Consider the following 14948-nt stretch of genomic DNA (forward strand, 5'->3'; position numbering starts at 1 on the left):
CAGTGACAGGAAGGGAACAGAGTAACTTCATTATGTTCATAATGAAACATTTGGTGAACCATAATCTGAACTATACTTATGGGAAATGGATCTAGAAGTTATTGTATATTATACCCTGAAAAGATCAGAAGCCACAAAGTGATAGCGCTGGTAATAAAGGGGACAGCTAAGTTCCTAATTTAGTTTATCTTAAGAAAAAAATAGTATTCTCTATTTAAGGGAGGCTAATACTGATAGGAGATATGAACTGTATTTGTGTTGTTTTTTGATTAATTTATAGATTAAAGATCCAGACTATTCAAGTATGTGCATTTCTTAAATTAGTTCTTAGAATGGGACTGGCCAGGTATTTTACAGTGTATGTTGTTATCACTAGATATTGTTAGTTACAGAAAATATTCTGAATAATATGACCAAGTTCTTTTCAGATGAGCATATCCCCACTGTTCCTTCCCCCCCCCCCATTAAACTGTTGAAGGCTCTCAGTTAATTATAACTTTAGGAATTCAAATGCATCTTTTTTCTTTTTCTTTTTCTGCTCTAGGCTGCTCTTTATGGATGTGGTTGTTGGGCTGAAAATACTGGAGTTCAAAATCCTTACTCCACAGCTGTGAGTACCTCAGGTATTTGCTGCTTTCATGACCATTTTTCCTTGTTATTCAACTTTGTCTTTTTAAATGACTGAAACAGATTTATTTTTGTGTTAAGGACTGGGTAATGTGGAGAGACTGGAATTGAATCATGCTTATTGCAAGTAAGCTTGCCAGAGACTGATGGCCTTTTAAGGGTCACTGAGTTTCACACAGGTTAAAACTTCCAAAATTAGATTACCTCACCCCTCTTAGCAAACTTAATTTTCTTTCAAATGTACTTATAGAAAGAGGAATAGAATTTTATTGACCTTACACTCTTTTTTGTGTAACAATTCAATTGATAGTGTCATATGTTAGATAGAAAGTTATTTTAAAAGTGACAGTCTGTTACAAAAGTGAGTAGTAGATTTCCTGAGGAAATTGTTTGAGTTGAAGATTGTTTTAGTGCTGAATATATGATTCCTTGAATGATGAAGACAACAACTATTGCTGAAATTCCAATTTTTTTCATAGACTATGGAAAACTCTTAAACAGAAATTAAAAAAAAAAGAGAAAATCTGCAAGATGTAAGTGAATATAATAAAGTAAAAAAGTAAAAAAAAAAGCAAAAAAGATAAAGTATAAAATAATAAAAGATAAAGTGAAAAATACAACTTCTAAGTTAGCAAATTGTTGGTATCTAAATTCATATTTGATAAATACTTTTGTCTTGTGTTAATAATTAAGAAATCTTTGCTATTGCTATCCCCAGATTATTATGACATTCCAGAAAACTTCATTTTGGATTAATGAGTAATTGATAAGCTTAGTTAATTTGATCAGTTTTACTGAAAATTTGACAAACTGAGCAGTCTTGAAGTGAAGATTTCTTTTAAGAATCTAATTGATTCTTCTGCAGATATTTTCTTTAGGCCATTTAAGTGTGGAGTATGGTATGCTTGAGGGTGTACTAGACTAAGTAGGAGATAGGAGACCTTTAAACCTTATTCCTAATTCTACCATTGTGTGACTTTACCCAAATCATTAATTGCCTGTATTTTTAATTTCCTTGTCTAGATCACAAGAGGCTAGTACTACTTTGCGATTTTAGTAAAATTATTATGAGGACCACAGGAAAGAATATGTTGTGATCAAAATTTAACCAAAGAGTAAATTGAGGTGATTCTTTGAACAAGATAACATGTATTAGCAGGGGCTTGCTGCCTATCAGTAAATAGGTCAGTGGCTTGCCTCTATTTATGCCAAAGACCATGAGCAGACAGACAGCTTCTCTTTTATAGGTTTTGGGTAGTACAGAGCAAAGAATACCATGATAAATGGCATCATAGGATTGAGGTCAACATGACTGGTTACAGAGCAGAGGCGCAGTGAACAACATGACTGGTTGGAAGTTTGGTAATGAGGGTTAGCAGTTAACCTCCTCTCTTCTTTCTTTCCTTATGAGACTAAGAAGTGCTCATTATTTGAGTGCAGCTGCAAGGTTTAGAGATAATGGACCAGACCCCTAGGACAGCAAACCAGATATCCTTGAAAGGTAGCTTGGTAGTAGTGGGAAGATACTAGGCCTGACTCCCTTGAATTCACACATATCCCCCAAGGTCAGTTAAATTCCTTGAGGCAAGAATAGATCAGTGATTTGCTGGAAAGCTGGATTTTTAAACTTAACTCATTACAGACCAGGTGAATTCTGAACTAAGTTCAGAGACAGAGAACCATGAGTTAAGCAATTGTGTAGAACAAGAACAATTAATTATAAATAGGATCAATAAGACAAAATACAGAGTCAATATTGATCATTTCAAATATATGGTAGAATGCTTTTGTAGAAATTATATAGAATTATATAAAAGGTTATAATAATGCACTAAGTTTCACTCTAATAAATTTCTAGACATTGTACCATAGTTTTTAGAGACCTTGACTCCTAGTCAGGAAAACCTGACTAAAACTTGAAAAAAAGTTGGGTCTGTGATACAAGACCATACTGGCTGTGTGACCTTGGTCAAGTTCACTTAATCTCTTTCTCTCTCTCTCTTTCTCTCTTTTTTTTTTTAGGCAATCGGGGCTAAGTGACTTGCCCAGGGTTACACAGTTAGTAAGTGTCAAGTGTTTGGTCTGAGGCTGGATTTGAACTCAGGTCCTCCTGACTTCAGGGCCAGTGCTCTATCTACTGTGCCACCTAGCTGCCCCCCCACTTAATATCTTAATGCACCAGGAAATCTAAATTGCAGAGTAGTTGGTGATCTACATTGTAGAGCAAGTTTCCTCAATTTGAGGAAATACAAGTTTCTTAAAATAATATGTGTATATTAAAAATATATTATAACTATATATTTACAAATATAACACATGTGATAAAATATGTATATAATATAAAATTTTATGTACATATACACATATAATTTTTGGGGTGTGGGGGAAGGCATACAGACCTATATTTCGTTTGTGTGGGCACCAGTGTAGATCAGCAACTCATCTTTAACTATGATCTTAGAGAGTTGCCCAGTCTTGAGATGTTAAATGGCTGGCCTATGTTCTCATAGCTGGTATGTCTCAGAAGCAAGATGTGAACCTAAGTCTTTCTTACTCCAAAGCCTGATTTCTATCTACTATATCAAACTTGTTTGAAAGTTAGGTGATGGTGATGATGATGGTGATGATGATGATAATGATGATAATGATTCACCATTGCGTAGTGTATTAAGGTTTACACAACACTTTCCTCACAAAAAAAATATTGAAAGTTCATAATTTATGCAACTAAGGCAGACAACATATATTTGAATTGCTCAGGGTCATATAGCTGGTAGGTGTCTGAGGTCAGATTTGAACTTAGGTTCCCTAACTCACAGGATCATAGGTTGAGAGCAAGAAGAGATCTTAGAGGCCATTGAATCCAACCTCCTTATTTTCCATAGGAGGAAATTGAGGCACAGATGGGTTTAGTGATTAGCCCAGGGTCATAGCTAGTAACAGAGGCAGTATTTGAATTCTTATTCCTCTCTCCAAGTTCATTCTTTTACCACTATGTCATACAGCTAATGGAAGTTATTATCCCTACTTTACAGAAGAGAAAACTGACATACACCAAGAATAAGTTATTTGATCAAGGCCACATAGCTAGTAAGTGCCAGAGTCAGTATTGAAATTCAGTTTTTTGATTCAAGGTCCAGCTGTCTTTCTCCTCTATCAAGTAGCTTCCTAGCCAAATATGTAATAGCTACCCACTTAGCATAATCTTAATTAAATAAGATGACTGGAAGTTGGGATTTATGGATTTTATTCTTAGTTGTAATATTGGGTGTCACTTTGAATAAAATACTTAAGGTATTTAATCTTGTACTTGTTTCCCTTTTTGTAGAATAGAAGTACAGGATTGTTGAAGGTTTTTTCCTCCCCTACCTTATACCTGCTGGTAGTATTAAAAATTAGAGAATTGTGACTGGCTAGGGTTACAATTTAAATACTTGGCTCTCCTTTCATATTCTTTCCAGTTGCTAATCTTAAACCAGAAAACTATAATTCCAGACACTTTTATGTACTAGAAAATACTGCTAGTTTCCAGAATCTGACTTAATGTGGCCTTATATTGAATGACCCAAAGAGAGTTATTACTGATTTGAAAAAACCACTTGCAAGTTTAAGATTAAAAAAAAAAATCTTAGACTTTGGTTAGGGAAAAAAAATCAGCTTACAGGTACAGTGGAGGAAAGCGGAGGGACATCATTATCTTTGAAAAAATTCTGATTATCTCAATGTACTGCAGTCTCAATATAAGTCCACAGTATCATATGATAGGTGAGAAAGCTAATGCTTGTCTAGCTGTATTGAGAATGAGGAGGTAATAGTCCTTTTGTACACAACCCTGTTTAGGTAAAAGCTACGTGGATAGGTGGCTGGGCTTGGAATTAGACACCTGAGTTCAAATCTGACCTCAGACAAGTGACCCTGGAAAAGTCACTTAACTGTTGTCTGCTTCTCTTTCCTCAATTGTAAAAAGGGGATAATAACAGCACCTGTCTTTGCAGAGTTACTGTGAGGATCAAAGGAGGTAAAATTCATTACACACTTAGCAGAGTGTCTGGCACATAGTAGGTGATGTATAAATGCTAGTTATTAGTATTAAACCATATGTAGATCATTGCTTTTAGTTTGGATGTCGTATTTCGGTAAGGACATGGATACGCTCTAGAACATTCATCAACCAGGATGGTGAAGGTACCAGGTTCTTGGCATGTTAACATCCTTTAAAGCGAATGTGGATATTTAGAATAGAAGATTAAGAAGGCATCAATCTGATAGATATCTACAAATATCTGAAGGGATGTGATGTGGAAGATAGATTAGATTTGTGCCAAGGACTGAACTTAGAACAGTGATGTTAGTTATAAAGACTGTATTTAGACTTGATATCCAAAGTCTATGGAGTGAGTAAAACTATCCAAAAGTGAAATGGACTGTCTTGGAAGTTAGTTGGATTCCTTCCACTTCAGGTCTTCAAAAGTAGGATTAGTCCTTGTTATATATGTTGAGGGGATTGAACTAGATCTGATAGTCTCTGCTTCCCAAAGCTGCCTAACATATGGCCAAAAGGATAACGAAAGGCCTCAAGATTCAATCGAACTTAACTCAAATATATTTATTAAATGTCTTCTTTGTCCAAAAATAAAAACAAAAAACAACTGTGTTAAGCATGAGGATACAAAGACAAAATGAAAAATCAACCCTGTCCTTATGTGTATTCCTTTGGGGAAAGTTGTGTAATGGGTACGTATATAGGTAATATGGAGTATTTTCAAAGCAAATACAAAGTAATTTCAGGATGGGTAGAGTTGTTAGACTGGAAAAAATAAGGAAAAGTCTTTTTACAGCGATAGTATCTGAGTTGCTCCTTGAAGTAAGTTTGGAATTCCAAGAGTCACAGATGAGGGTGGAGTTACATTTCAGACATGGGGTCAGCTTATGTAAAGTTGCGGTGGTAAGGGATAAGAATGGCCAATTATGGGAAACATCAGGACCATTTCATTGCATGTACCTTGTATAGAACTTCAGAGAAAGCAGAGTAGTCCTCCATTACTTTCCAGAAATGAGTCTGAAGATATAGCTAAAAATATCTTAGGGATCACCTGGTCTAACTCCATTTTTTTACATATGAGAAAATTGAGGATGGAAGACATTAAATGACTTGGCCAAGGTCACCCAGATATTAAGGGTTAAAACCAGGACTTGAACTCAGGTCTTATGACTTCAAATTGAGACCTTTATGTATTATTCGGCATTCAGTACCCAAATACAGCATTCTTCTTTCTGCATCATCTAAATGACTTTGCCAGCTGGAAGAGTTTGTATTTTCTTCCTAGAAAGTATTCATTAGTATTCATGGATAGAGAAGTAGTATAATTAGATCTGTGCTTTTAGGAAGATTATTTTGTTAGATGTATGGAGGCTATTGCAATAAGGTAGACCAGAGGTGATGAGGGCCTGAACTAAGGTGGTGATTGTTCAAGTAAAGAGAGAAGGAGATGTATGTAAGAGCTATTTTAGTGATTCACTCAATAAAATTTGGCAAGTGTTTGGATATGGGGGTGAAAGAAAATGAGAAGTTAAATGTGATTCCAAAGTTGCATGCAATTCGAGGGATTGGAAAGTTAGTGGTGCCCTCTGCAGGAAGATAAGGGTTTGGAGGATGAGTATGGAGTCAAGATAATGAATTCCATTTGGGATGTGTTGTGTTGAGATGCCTGAAGAATGGCCAGGTAGAGGTGTCGATTGCCAGATGACATTTGGTTGAAGGAAGAATATTTAGCCCGGGGAAGACTTAGGGAGAAATGATTGCTGTCTTCAATTATTTGAAGGATTGTCATGTGGAAGAGAGATTAGACTTGTTCTAACTGTTCTGTTTGGCTTTAGAAGGCAGAACTACAAGCAACGAGTGGATTTTTTAAAGAGGCAAATTTAGGCTTGATATAGGAGAAAACTTCCTGATAATTCAGGCTTTCCAAAAGTGGCCACTCACTGAATCACAGAATTTATTGGAGGTCCTCAACCAAAGGTGGGATGACCACTTTTCAGGCATGTAATAGAAGGTTGTTTTTTCTTTTGAGGCATTTGGTTGACTAAGTATCTTTTAAATGTCTCTTCCAGCTTTGAAATGCTCTATCCATATCTCATTCATGCCCTATATTAGTTTTAAAGCATTCTCAAATATCAGCATTCTGAATTTTATGGTGATATTTCTTTTTGTGTTTAAAATACTTCTGAATTAAATGCTTATTGACAGACAGAATGCATAATCTGATGATGTCATTAGTTGTATGGTAAAGAATCCACTTCTTTGTGGCTTAGCATTTGAAGTCAGGATCAAATATTACTTTAAAATGACAATAGAACAATCTTCAAATTGACAATTCAAGTGAAACAATAGATATTAGCCTTTTAAATTTCACTTTATAATCGTTAGACGCTTTTGTCCTATACAAACATCTGAGGTAATTATTTTTCCATTGGTTTAGGTGAGAAAATGGCACAGTTGGGAAGCTGGACTTCTTCTTTTTACCATTTTCTCCCACTTACATGGATGATTCCAAAGAAAATGTTTTGCCTTCTGCTTTACAGAAGCTTCTTTTCCATGTAAAAGAAACAATTTCTGTAATGTCTCTAAACTAACAAGACACATAGAGTGTTCTGTTTAAGCAGAAGCCACTTAGGCTGAAATAATACAAAGAGGCAGAACTTCCAAGGTCAGAAACTTTTGGATGATGCTCTGAAAAATCTTTCTGAGGATCATTGCTCCCAAATATAAGAAGATAAAATGCCGCATTTGTAAACATGTCATTTTAAAAGCTCTTGGTTTTTTGGAGTAGTTGAATGGTCATTGGGAAATGTCCCTTTACAGATTACAGCATGTATACGAATAGCTTCTCAGAACTAAAATGATTGTAACAGTAAGATATGATTTCTGCCCAGATAGTATCATTGAGTATAATTGAAGATCACTATCTGATGAACTATTAATACATTATTTACTGCTTCCTAGTTCTCTGAAATTTACTGCATTTCAAAATAAAAACATGAAATAGTCTAATTCAGAAATGTATGAAACCATTTCCTTAATAGGCCAATTCAACATGATGTTTTCTTTTGTTATTAAAGATGGAAAAAATATTTTTATGGGTTCTTTTTTACACAGAAATGAATTCAGATGTGTAGTTTTTGTAAAAAAGAAGTCTTTAAATTATTTTCATGATCAATCATTCATTCAGCTACTGCTGAGCTTACTGTGTGTTATGAATGGTGGATGAGCAAGAAAAGTATAAGGTGTGGTGTCTACCCTCAGAGAGCTTACAGTCTGTGATCCTAATTAGTTTTATAGTAACACATTCAGTCAGTTATAAAGTTTCCTGACCAATACTGAACTCTTTTTAGTATTGTTAACCAGAATGTACCAAAATGCTGGATAATCCATATCTCAGTCCCTTTGCCATTGTTAAACTAAGAAATATAAAGTGGAAGTGTACCTTTCTCTCTCCTTTTGTTGATGAAGTAGACACTGGTCTATCTTGAAGTCAAATGAAGCAGTTGGAAGTCACCTCTCTCTCTTCTGATGGGTTGTCTCTATCCTCCAAAGCCTTATAGGCGGCTACCAGATCCCTGGCCTTTAGTGACTACTTTAGTAACAGCAGCACATCCACCCCTAAATATTCTTGAAAATTTGAGGTAAATGAAAAATGTACATTACCCCTTTGCATGAGGTTGGAGACTCCTGATATAGTGGGGTGAATATTTTGTGCAAAATTATGAGGCATTATGTGCATTTTTTAATGCATGTAACTTCTCATTTATTTTGAAGAAAAGGAAAATATTTTAACTGAACAACACATGGTAAAATAAAATACAGTAAAACCAGAAGCACAGGAAGAAGTTATAGATGAAAATGCTGACGCTGTCATCTTGAGTGTAATTTTCTTTTTGGTTGTCCTCACTCAAAGGAATGCCTTTCCTTCCCTATTGGGAAGCTGTACCTGATGTCATTTGGATAGAGAGTAAGTCAAGAAACTTGTCAGAGATTTCTTAAGCTTTGTTCATATGGCTTGCAGAAGCAGAACTGGATTTTCATTTCTCCTTTCATTCAACAGGAGTCCCTTTCATGTTTGAAAAATTGAAAACGTGTGTTTTTCAGTGTGGAGCAAGGATGTGTGTGCCCTCTGGCACACCTGTTTCTAATTTCCTGACTTGAAAGCATAGCCCATCAAAAGAAGCAGAAAAACAATTTCTTTCTGACACGCTGCTTAGAGGCCCTTACTTAACTGAAGGCCTTCCTTGCTTTGCCATCTTGGTTCTCTCAGGAGAAAGTTCTTGTTAGATGTAGGGCTTGCTTGGTAACATGGCTTTGTTTTATAGAGCAGTGCCAGTTTTTTTTTTAAAAACTTGTGGTTCTTGTTGTTCAAGAAATTTACTTGAAACGAGGCTTATTCTTAAGGTACCAAATGGTCTTTGTGATTTTTCTATATTGATTTTACATGAGCAGTGTACATTGGAAGCATATATGTAAACTGATTAGAAAGCTAAAGCATGGGATGCTGTTTTGTTCAGCAGGTTGAATGTTTAAATTTAGTGGCACTGTTTAACATAAATCAAATATTTCCAATGCAGTTCTTCAGATTTGTGCATACTTTTAAGTCTTGCCAGTGTAAAAGACTATAAGGCTCAATATGTTGACTTTGAGTTTTATAAATTGATAATTTGTTGTTAAGAAAGTTGTACATGGCATAACTTATCTCTTTCTGAGTGTATGTAGTATGTCAAATGTTGGCAAGCTGTTTGATACTTCTTTTCGTGAATGCCATAAATACGTATCTTTCATGTTCGTATATATTCACTCTCTGTATATAACCATAAGCATTTTCTGATGTGTAAGGTATCTAGTTTTCTGTAAAACAACTACTGTTTAGGATTCTGTTTGACCATTTTGGTACATATATTATTAGACACAGTAAAATGTCCTTATGAAAGTCTTTCTAAGTTAAATGTTATTACTTTGCCAGACATCCTGATGGCAGAGGTAAGACAAGTCCTGTAAAGAAAGTTGTGGAGCTCTCTTGCCACTTCTTTGCTGCATTACATGTCTCATTCCAGTATTATGACCTTCATTGCTCATTTTGGTAGAAACAAAATCTTTCAAGGGACTAGTGTACCATTGAATTTGTAAATATTATTGATAGCTCCAAAGAAGCACCAAGAAATAACTACTTCAATATGTAGGATTGAGTGGGCTAGGAGAACTCTGGTTTTCTATATGAGTAAAGCAGCAGCTATGGTTCTAGATCTCTTGGGGGGTTGTTTTGATAACAGACCAATCTATGATTTAGCAGGGAGTTTCTGCTATTACCTATAGAATCACATGTGGGCATACTAAATGCTATTAGCTTGAAAATGTGCTGTGCAGGAATCAGTCAAAAGGAATAATAGATGTAATCCAATATCAGTTTAAAAATCAGAAGCACTTTTTCATTTCTGTTCATGATGCTTCTGTTCATAATTATTATAAAATAATTAGAAAAATTGTGCATCAAAGTAAAAGGATAATTATTGTTAGATTTTTAGTAACTTGTTCTTATTAAATGCATGCCACCATGATTAGTAAATCATAGAATATTTTAATATATAGCATAGGATATATAAGTGAAAGTGACCTTATTTTTAAATTTTCAGGGTTTTGTAATCATGTCATGGTGTATTACTTTCTTTTTTTATATATTTCTATTAAACATTTTCACATTAGCGATGCTGTAGTTGAGAATTAGAACCAATAGGAGGAACCACCAGAAAGAGGAAACAAAACACAACAGAAGAAGGAAAAAAAAATAGCAAATAGTGTTCTTCGATCTGCATTCAAACTCCATAGTTCTTTCTTTGGATGTGGATAGCATTTTCCATTATGAGGCCTTTGGAGATGTCTTAGATATTAGATTTCTCATCTTGTATTCCTTAAACCTCGTCCATTACCTTTGTTGTTGTTCAGTCCTTCAGTTATGTCAAACACTTTGTGACTTCATGGACCACAGCATGCCACATCCTTCTATCTTCCACTATCTCTTGAAGTTTCTCCAAGTTCATGTTCATTATTTCCATGACACTGTCTATCCATCTCATATTCTGCCATCCCCTTTCCCTTTTGCCTTCAGTTTTTCCCAACATCAGGGTCTTTTGCAATGAGTTCCATCTTCTCCATTATATGTTTAAAGTATTTAAGCCTCAGCTTCAATATTTGACCTTCCAGTTAAAAGCCTGAATTAATTTCTTTAAGTATTGACTGATTTGATCTCCTTGCTGTCCAAGAGACACTCAAAAGTCTTCTGTAGAATCACAATTTGAAAGCATTGATTCTGTGCTGCTCAGCTTTCATTGTAGTCAAACTCTCTTAGCCATGCATTGCTACTGGAAAAACCATAGCTTTGATTATATGGACCTTTGTCAGCAAGGTAATATCTCTGCTTTTTAGTATGCTGTCCAGAATTGCCATAGCTTTCCTTCCAAGGACCAAGCATCTTTTAATTTCATGGCTGCAGTCACCCTCTACAGTCATCTTTGACCCCAAGACTGTAAAATCTGACACTGTTTCCATTTTCCTTCCTCTATTTGTGAGGAAGTAATGGGACCAATTGCCAAGATCTTTTTTGTTTTTAATGTTAAGCCTCACGTATTACCTTAAAAGGTGCTTAATAACTTTTTGAATTGAATTGAGTGTATTCCTTTGTTTGTTACACAAATGTTGCATGGGGGTGAGGTCATTACCTGGCGCTCATTTGCAAAAAACTGAATTTTCTTTTCAATATGCATCATACTATATGCCTTTACTATAAAATGATTTAACATTGAGAAGCCAAATAGCCTCATTATGCTTTCCTAAGATTGAGCTGTGTTTTCAGCAACATATCTCACTAATAACAATTTTGTAATATACATTTATTGAAGAATTTTTTTTTATATCATCAGCACATAGGGTTAAAAACATTTTTTTCCTCTCTGTATAGCCATTACCAAGTGGGTATGTACTTTTTCAAGAAATGGTGATAGATGCATGCTGATCCATTTATACTCTTATGCCTTGATACCCTTGTGGACAGTGACATGAAGGCAGCTGGCTACATTTCGAGTTAAAGTCTATGGCCGTGGAACAAAGCACGTCTAATTGACCCATGCTTTGATAGAACTTATGAACTAGGATTTATTAACATGTCTTCTAACTACCTAAGTTAACCAACCTTTCTTCTAAGCAAAAACATTATTTATTTATTTTTAACTTTTTTTTAAAAATTGAGTTCTGAATTCTCTTCTTCCCACCCGTCCTCCATCCACTGAGAAGGCAAGAAATGTGATCTCAGTAATACCTATGAAATCATGTAAAACATTTCCATATTAGCCATGTTGCAAAAAGAAAAAAAGCAAGAAAAATAAAGAAAGTGAAAAAATTATGCTTCAGTCTACATTCAGGCTCCACCAGTTCTTTCTCTGGAGATGAATAGCATTTTTCATCGTAAGTCCTTCAAAATATTTCTTGGATTATCGTATTGCTACAAATAGCTGAGTCATTTGCAACTGGTCCATATAAATATTGCTGCATTGTGTACAATGATCTCCTGACTCTGCTCAGTTCACTTTGCATCAGTTCATATAATTCTGCCCAGGTTTTTCTGAAAGCATCCTGTTCATCATATAGTGTTCCATCATAATCAGATACCACAACTTGTTCAGCCGTTCACCAGTTGATGAGCATCCCCTCAATTTCCAATTCTTTCTCCCCACAAAGAGATGCTGTATTTTTGTGCATATAAGTCCTTTTCCTTTTCCTTTGATCTCTTTAGTGGAATACAGATCTAATAGTGGTAATACTGGGTTGAGCATAGTTCTAAATTGCTCTCCAGAATGGTTGGATTAGTTCACAACTGTGTCAACCATGCATTAGTGTCCCAATTTTTCCACATCCCCTCCTCCAACATTTGTTATTGTCCTTTTCTGTATACTAGCCAATGTCATAGGTGTGGAGTGGTACCTCAGAGTTGTTTTGATTTAATTTATATTTTTTCATATGACTATAGGTAGCTTTAATTTCTTCATCTGAAAATTGCCTGTTCATATCCTTTGACCATTTATCAATTGGGCAATGACTTATAGTCTTATAAGTTTGACCCGTTCTCTATATATTTTGGAAATGAGGCCTTTGTCAGAGAAATTTGCTATAAAAATTTCCCCCAGTTTCCTGCTTTCTTTCTAGTCTTGGCTTCATTGGTTTTTTTGTGCAATAACTTTTTAATTTAATATAATCAAAATGATCCATTTTGTATCCTGCAATCCTCTCTATCCCTTGTTTAAACATAAATTCTTCACTTATTCATAGATATCACAGATAGAATTTTACATCCTCTGTAATCTGCTTATGCTATTACCCATTTTGACCTTATTTTGGTATATGTTGATCTCTAGTTTCTACCTCACTGCTTTTCAGTTTTCCCAGAAATTTTTGTCAGATAGTGCGTTCTTGTCCCAAAAGCTTGATCTCTGAATTTATCAAACACTTGATTACTCTGGTCATTTACTGTTATGTGTTATGTACCTAATCTGTTCCATTGATGCTACTCTCTTCTTAGCCAGAATTAGATTGTTTTCATGGTTACTGCTTTGTAACACAGTTTGAGATCTGGTACTGCTAGGGCATCTCCCTTGACGTTATTTTCATTGATTTCCTTGATAATCTTGACCTTTTGTTGACCTTTGCTATTTTTTTCTAGCACTATAAAATAAATTTTTTTAGTAATTCCATTTGTGTGGCACTTAATAAGTAAATTAACTTAGAATTTTCATCTTTATTATATTTGGTTTGGCCTATTTCTGAGCAATTAATATTTTTCTAGTTGTTTAGATCTGTCTTTATTTGTGTGAAAAGTTTTGCAGTTGTGTTCATGCAGTTCATTTCATTTGTCTTGGCAGGCAGACTCTCAAGTATTTTGTATTATTTGCAGTTATTTTAAATGGAATTTCATTTTCTATCTCATCTTGCTGAACTTTTTTTTGATAATATATAGAAATGCTGATGAATTATGTGGATTTATTTTATATCCTGCAACTTTGCTAAAGTTGTTATTTCAGCTAGTTTTTTAGTTGATTCTCAAGGATTCCCTGACAATGACATCATGTCATCGGCAAAGAGTGGTAGTTTTCTTTGTCATTGTCTATTATAATTCCTTTAATTTCTTTTTCTGGTCTTAGCATTTATAATATCATATTAAATAACAGTGGTGCTCATGGGCATCCTTGCTTCAACCCAGATCATACCAGGAAGGCTTCTAGCTTATCCCCATTACAGATGCTGATGGTTTTAAATGGATACAACTTATAATTTTCAGGAAAGTTCCATTTATTCCCATGCTTTTTTTATGTTTTTAACAAGAATGAGTGTTGTATTTTCTCAAAAGCCTTTTCTGAATCTGTTGAGAAAATCATGTGATTTTTTAAAAAATTGGTATTGTCAATTATGCTCATAGTTTTCCTAATGTTGAATTAGCCCTTCATTCTTGGTATAAATCCCACCTGGTCATGGTGCTTGACCTTTGTGATACATTGCTATAATCTCCTTGGTAGTATTTTAATTTTTTTTTGCATCAATATTCATCAGGGAAATTGATCTGTAGTTTCTTTTCTGTTTTTTTGTCTTCCTGGCTTAGATATCAGCACCATATTTGCGTCTCAAAAAAAAATTTAATAGGACTCTTTCTTCGCCTATTTTTTCAAATACTTTATGAAATATTATGATTATTTGACTTTAAATGTTCGGTAGAATTCAGTTGTGAATCCATCTGGACCTGGGGATTTTTCTTTAGGGAGCTAATTTATGGCTTGTTGAATTTCTTTTTCATATATAGGTTTATTTAAGTATTCTGCTTCCTCTTCTGTTAATCTGGGCAATTTATGTTTTTGTAAATATTCATCCATTTCGCTGAGACTGTTAGATTTGTTGGCATATAATTGGGCAAAATAGCTCCTAATAAATGCTTTAATTTCATCTTCATTGATGGTGCATTAAGCCATGTTTTTATACTGGTAATTGGGTTTTTTTTCCTTTTTTTAATAATCAAATTGACCAATGGTATATCTATTTTGTTTATTTTTTCCATAAAACTATCTCTTAATTTCATTTATTAGTTAATTTTTTTTTACTTTTAATTTTTATTAATCTTTCCTTTGATTTTCAAGATTTCCAATTTGGTGCTTAATTGGGGATTTTTAATTTGGTGTTTTCCTTGTTTTTTTCTTTTTAATTGCATACCCAATTCATTGGTCTGTTCTTTCTCTATTTT

At 34.4% G+C, this 14948-nt stretch overlaps 1 protein-coding gene across 4 annotated transcripts in view; it reads left to right on the top strand.

Moving 5' to 3' along the window:
* TASP1 (taspase 1) overlaps positions 1 to 14948 on the top strand; it is a 277878-nt gene that overhangs the window by 136943 nt on the left and 125987 nt on the right. For all 4 annotated transcript variants that reach the window (XM_020986166.2, XM_078149716.1, XM_020986172.2 and 1 more), the window contains one exon: positions 545 to 623. In XM_020986166.2, the coding sequence (XP_020841825.1) occupies positions 545 to 623 (79 nt within the window). The remainder of the gene's footprint in view (positions 1 to 544; positions 624 to 14948) is intronic.

The sequence above is a fragment of the Phascolarctos cinereus genome, unplaced genomic scaffold, assembly GCF_003287225.1.
Source record: "Phascolarctos cinereus isolate Bilbo 61053 unplaced genomic scaffold, phaCin_HiC Scaffold_2;HRSCAF=192, whole genome shotgun sequence".
Lineage (NCBI taxonomy): Eukaryota > Metazoa > Chordata > Mammalia > Diprotodontia > Phascolarctidae > Phascolarctos > Phascolarctos cinereus.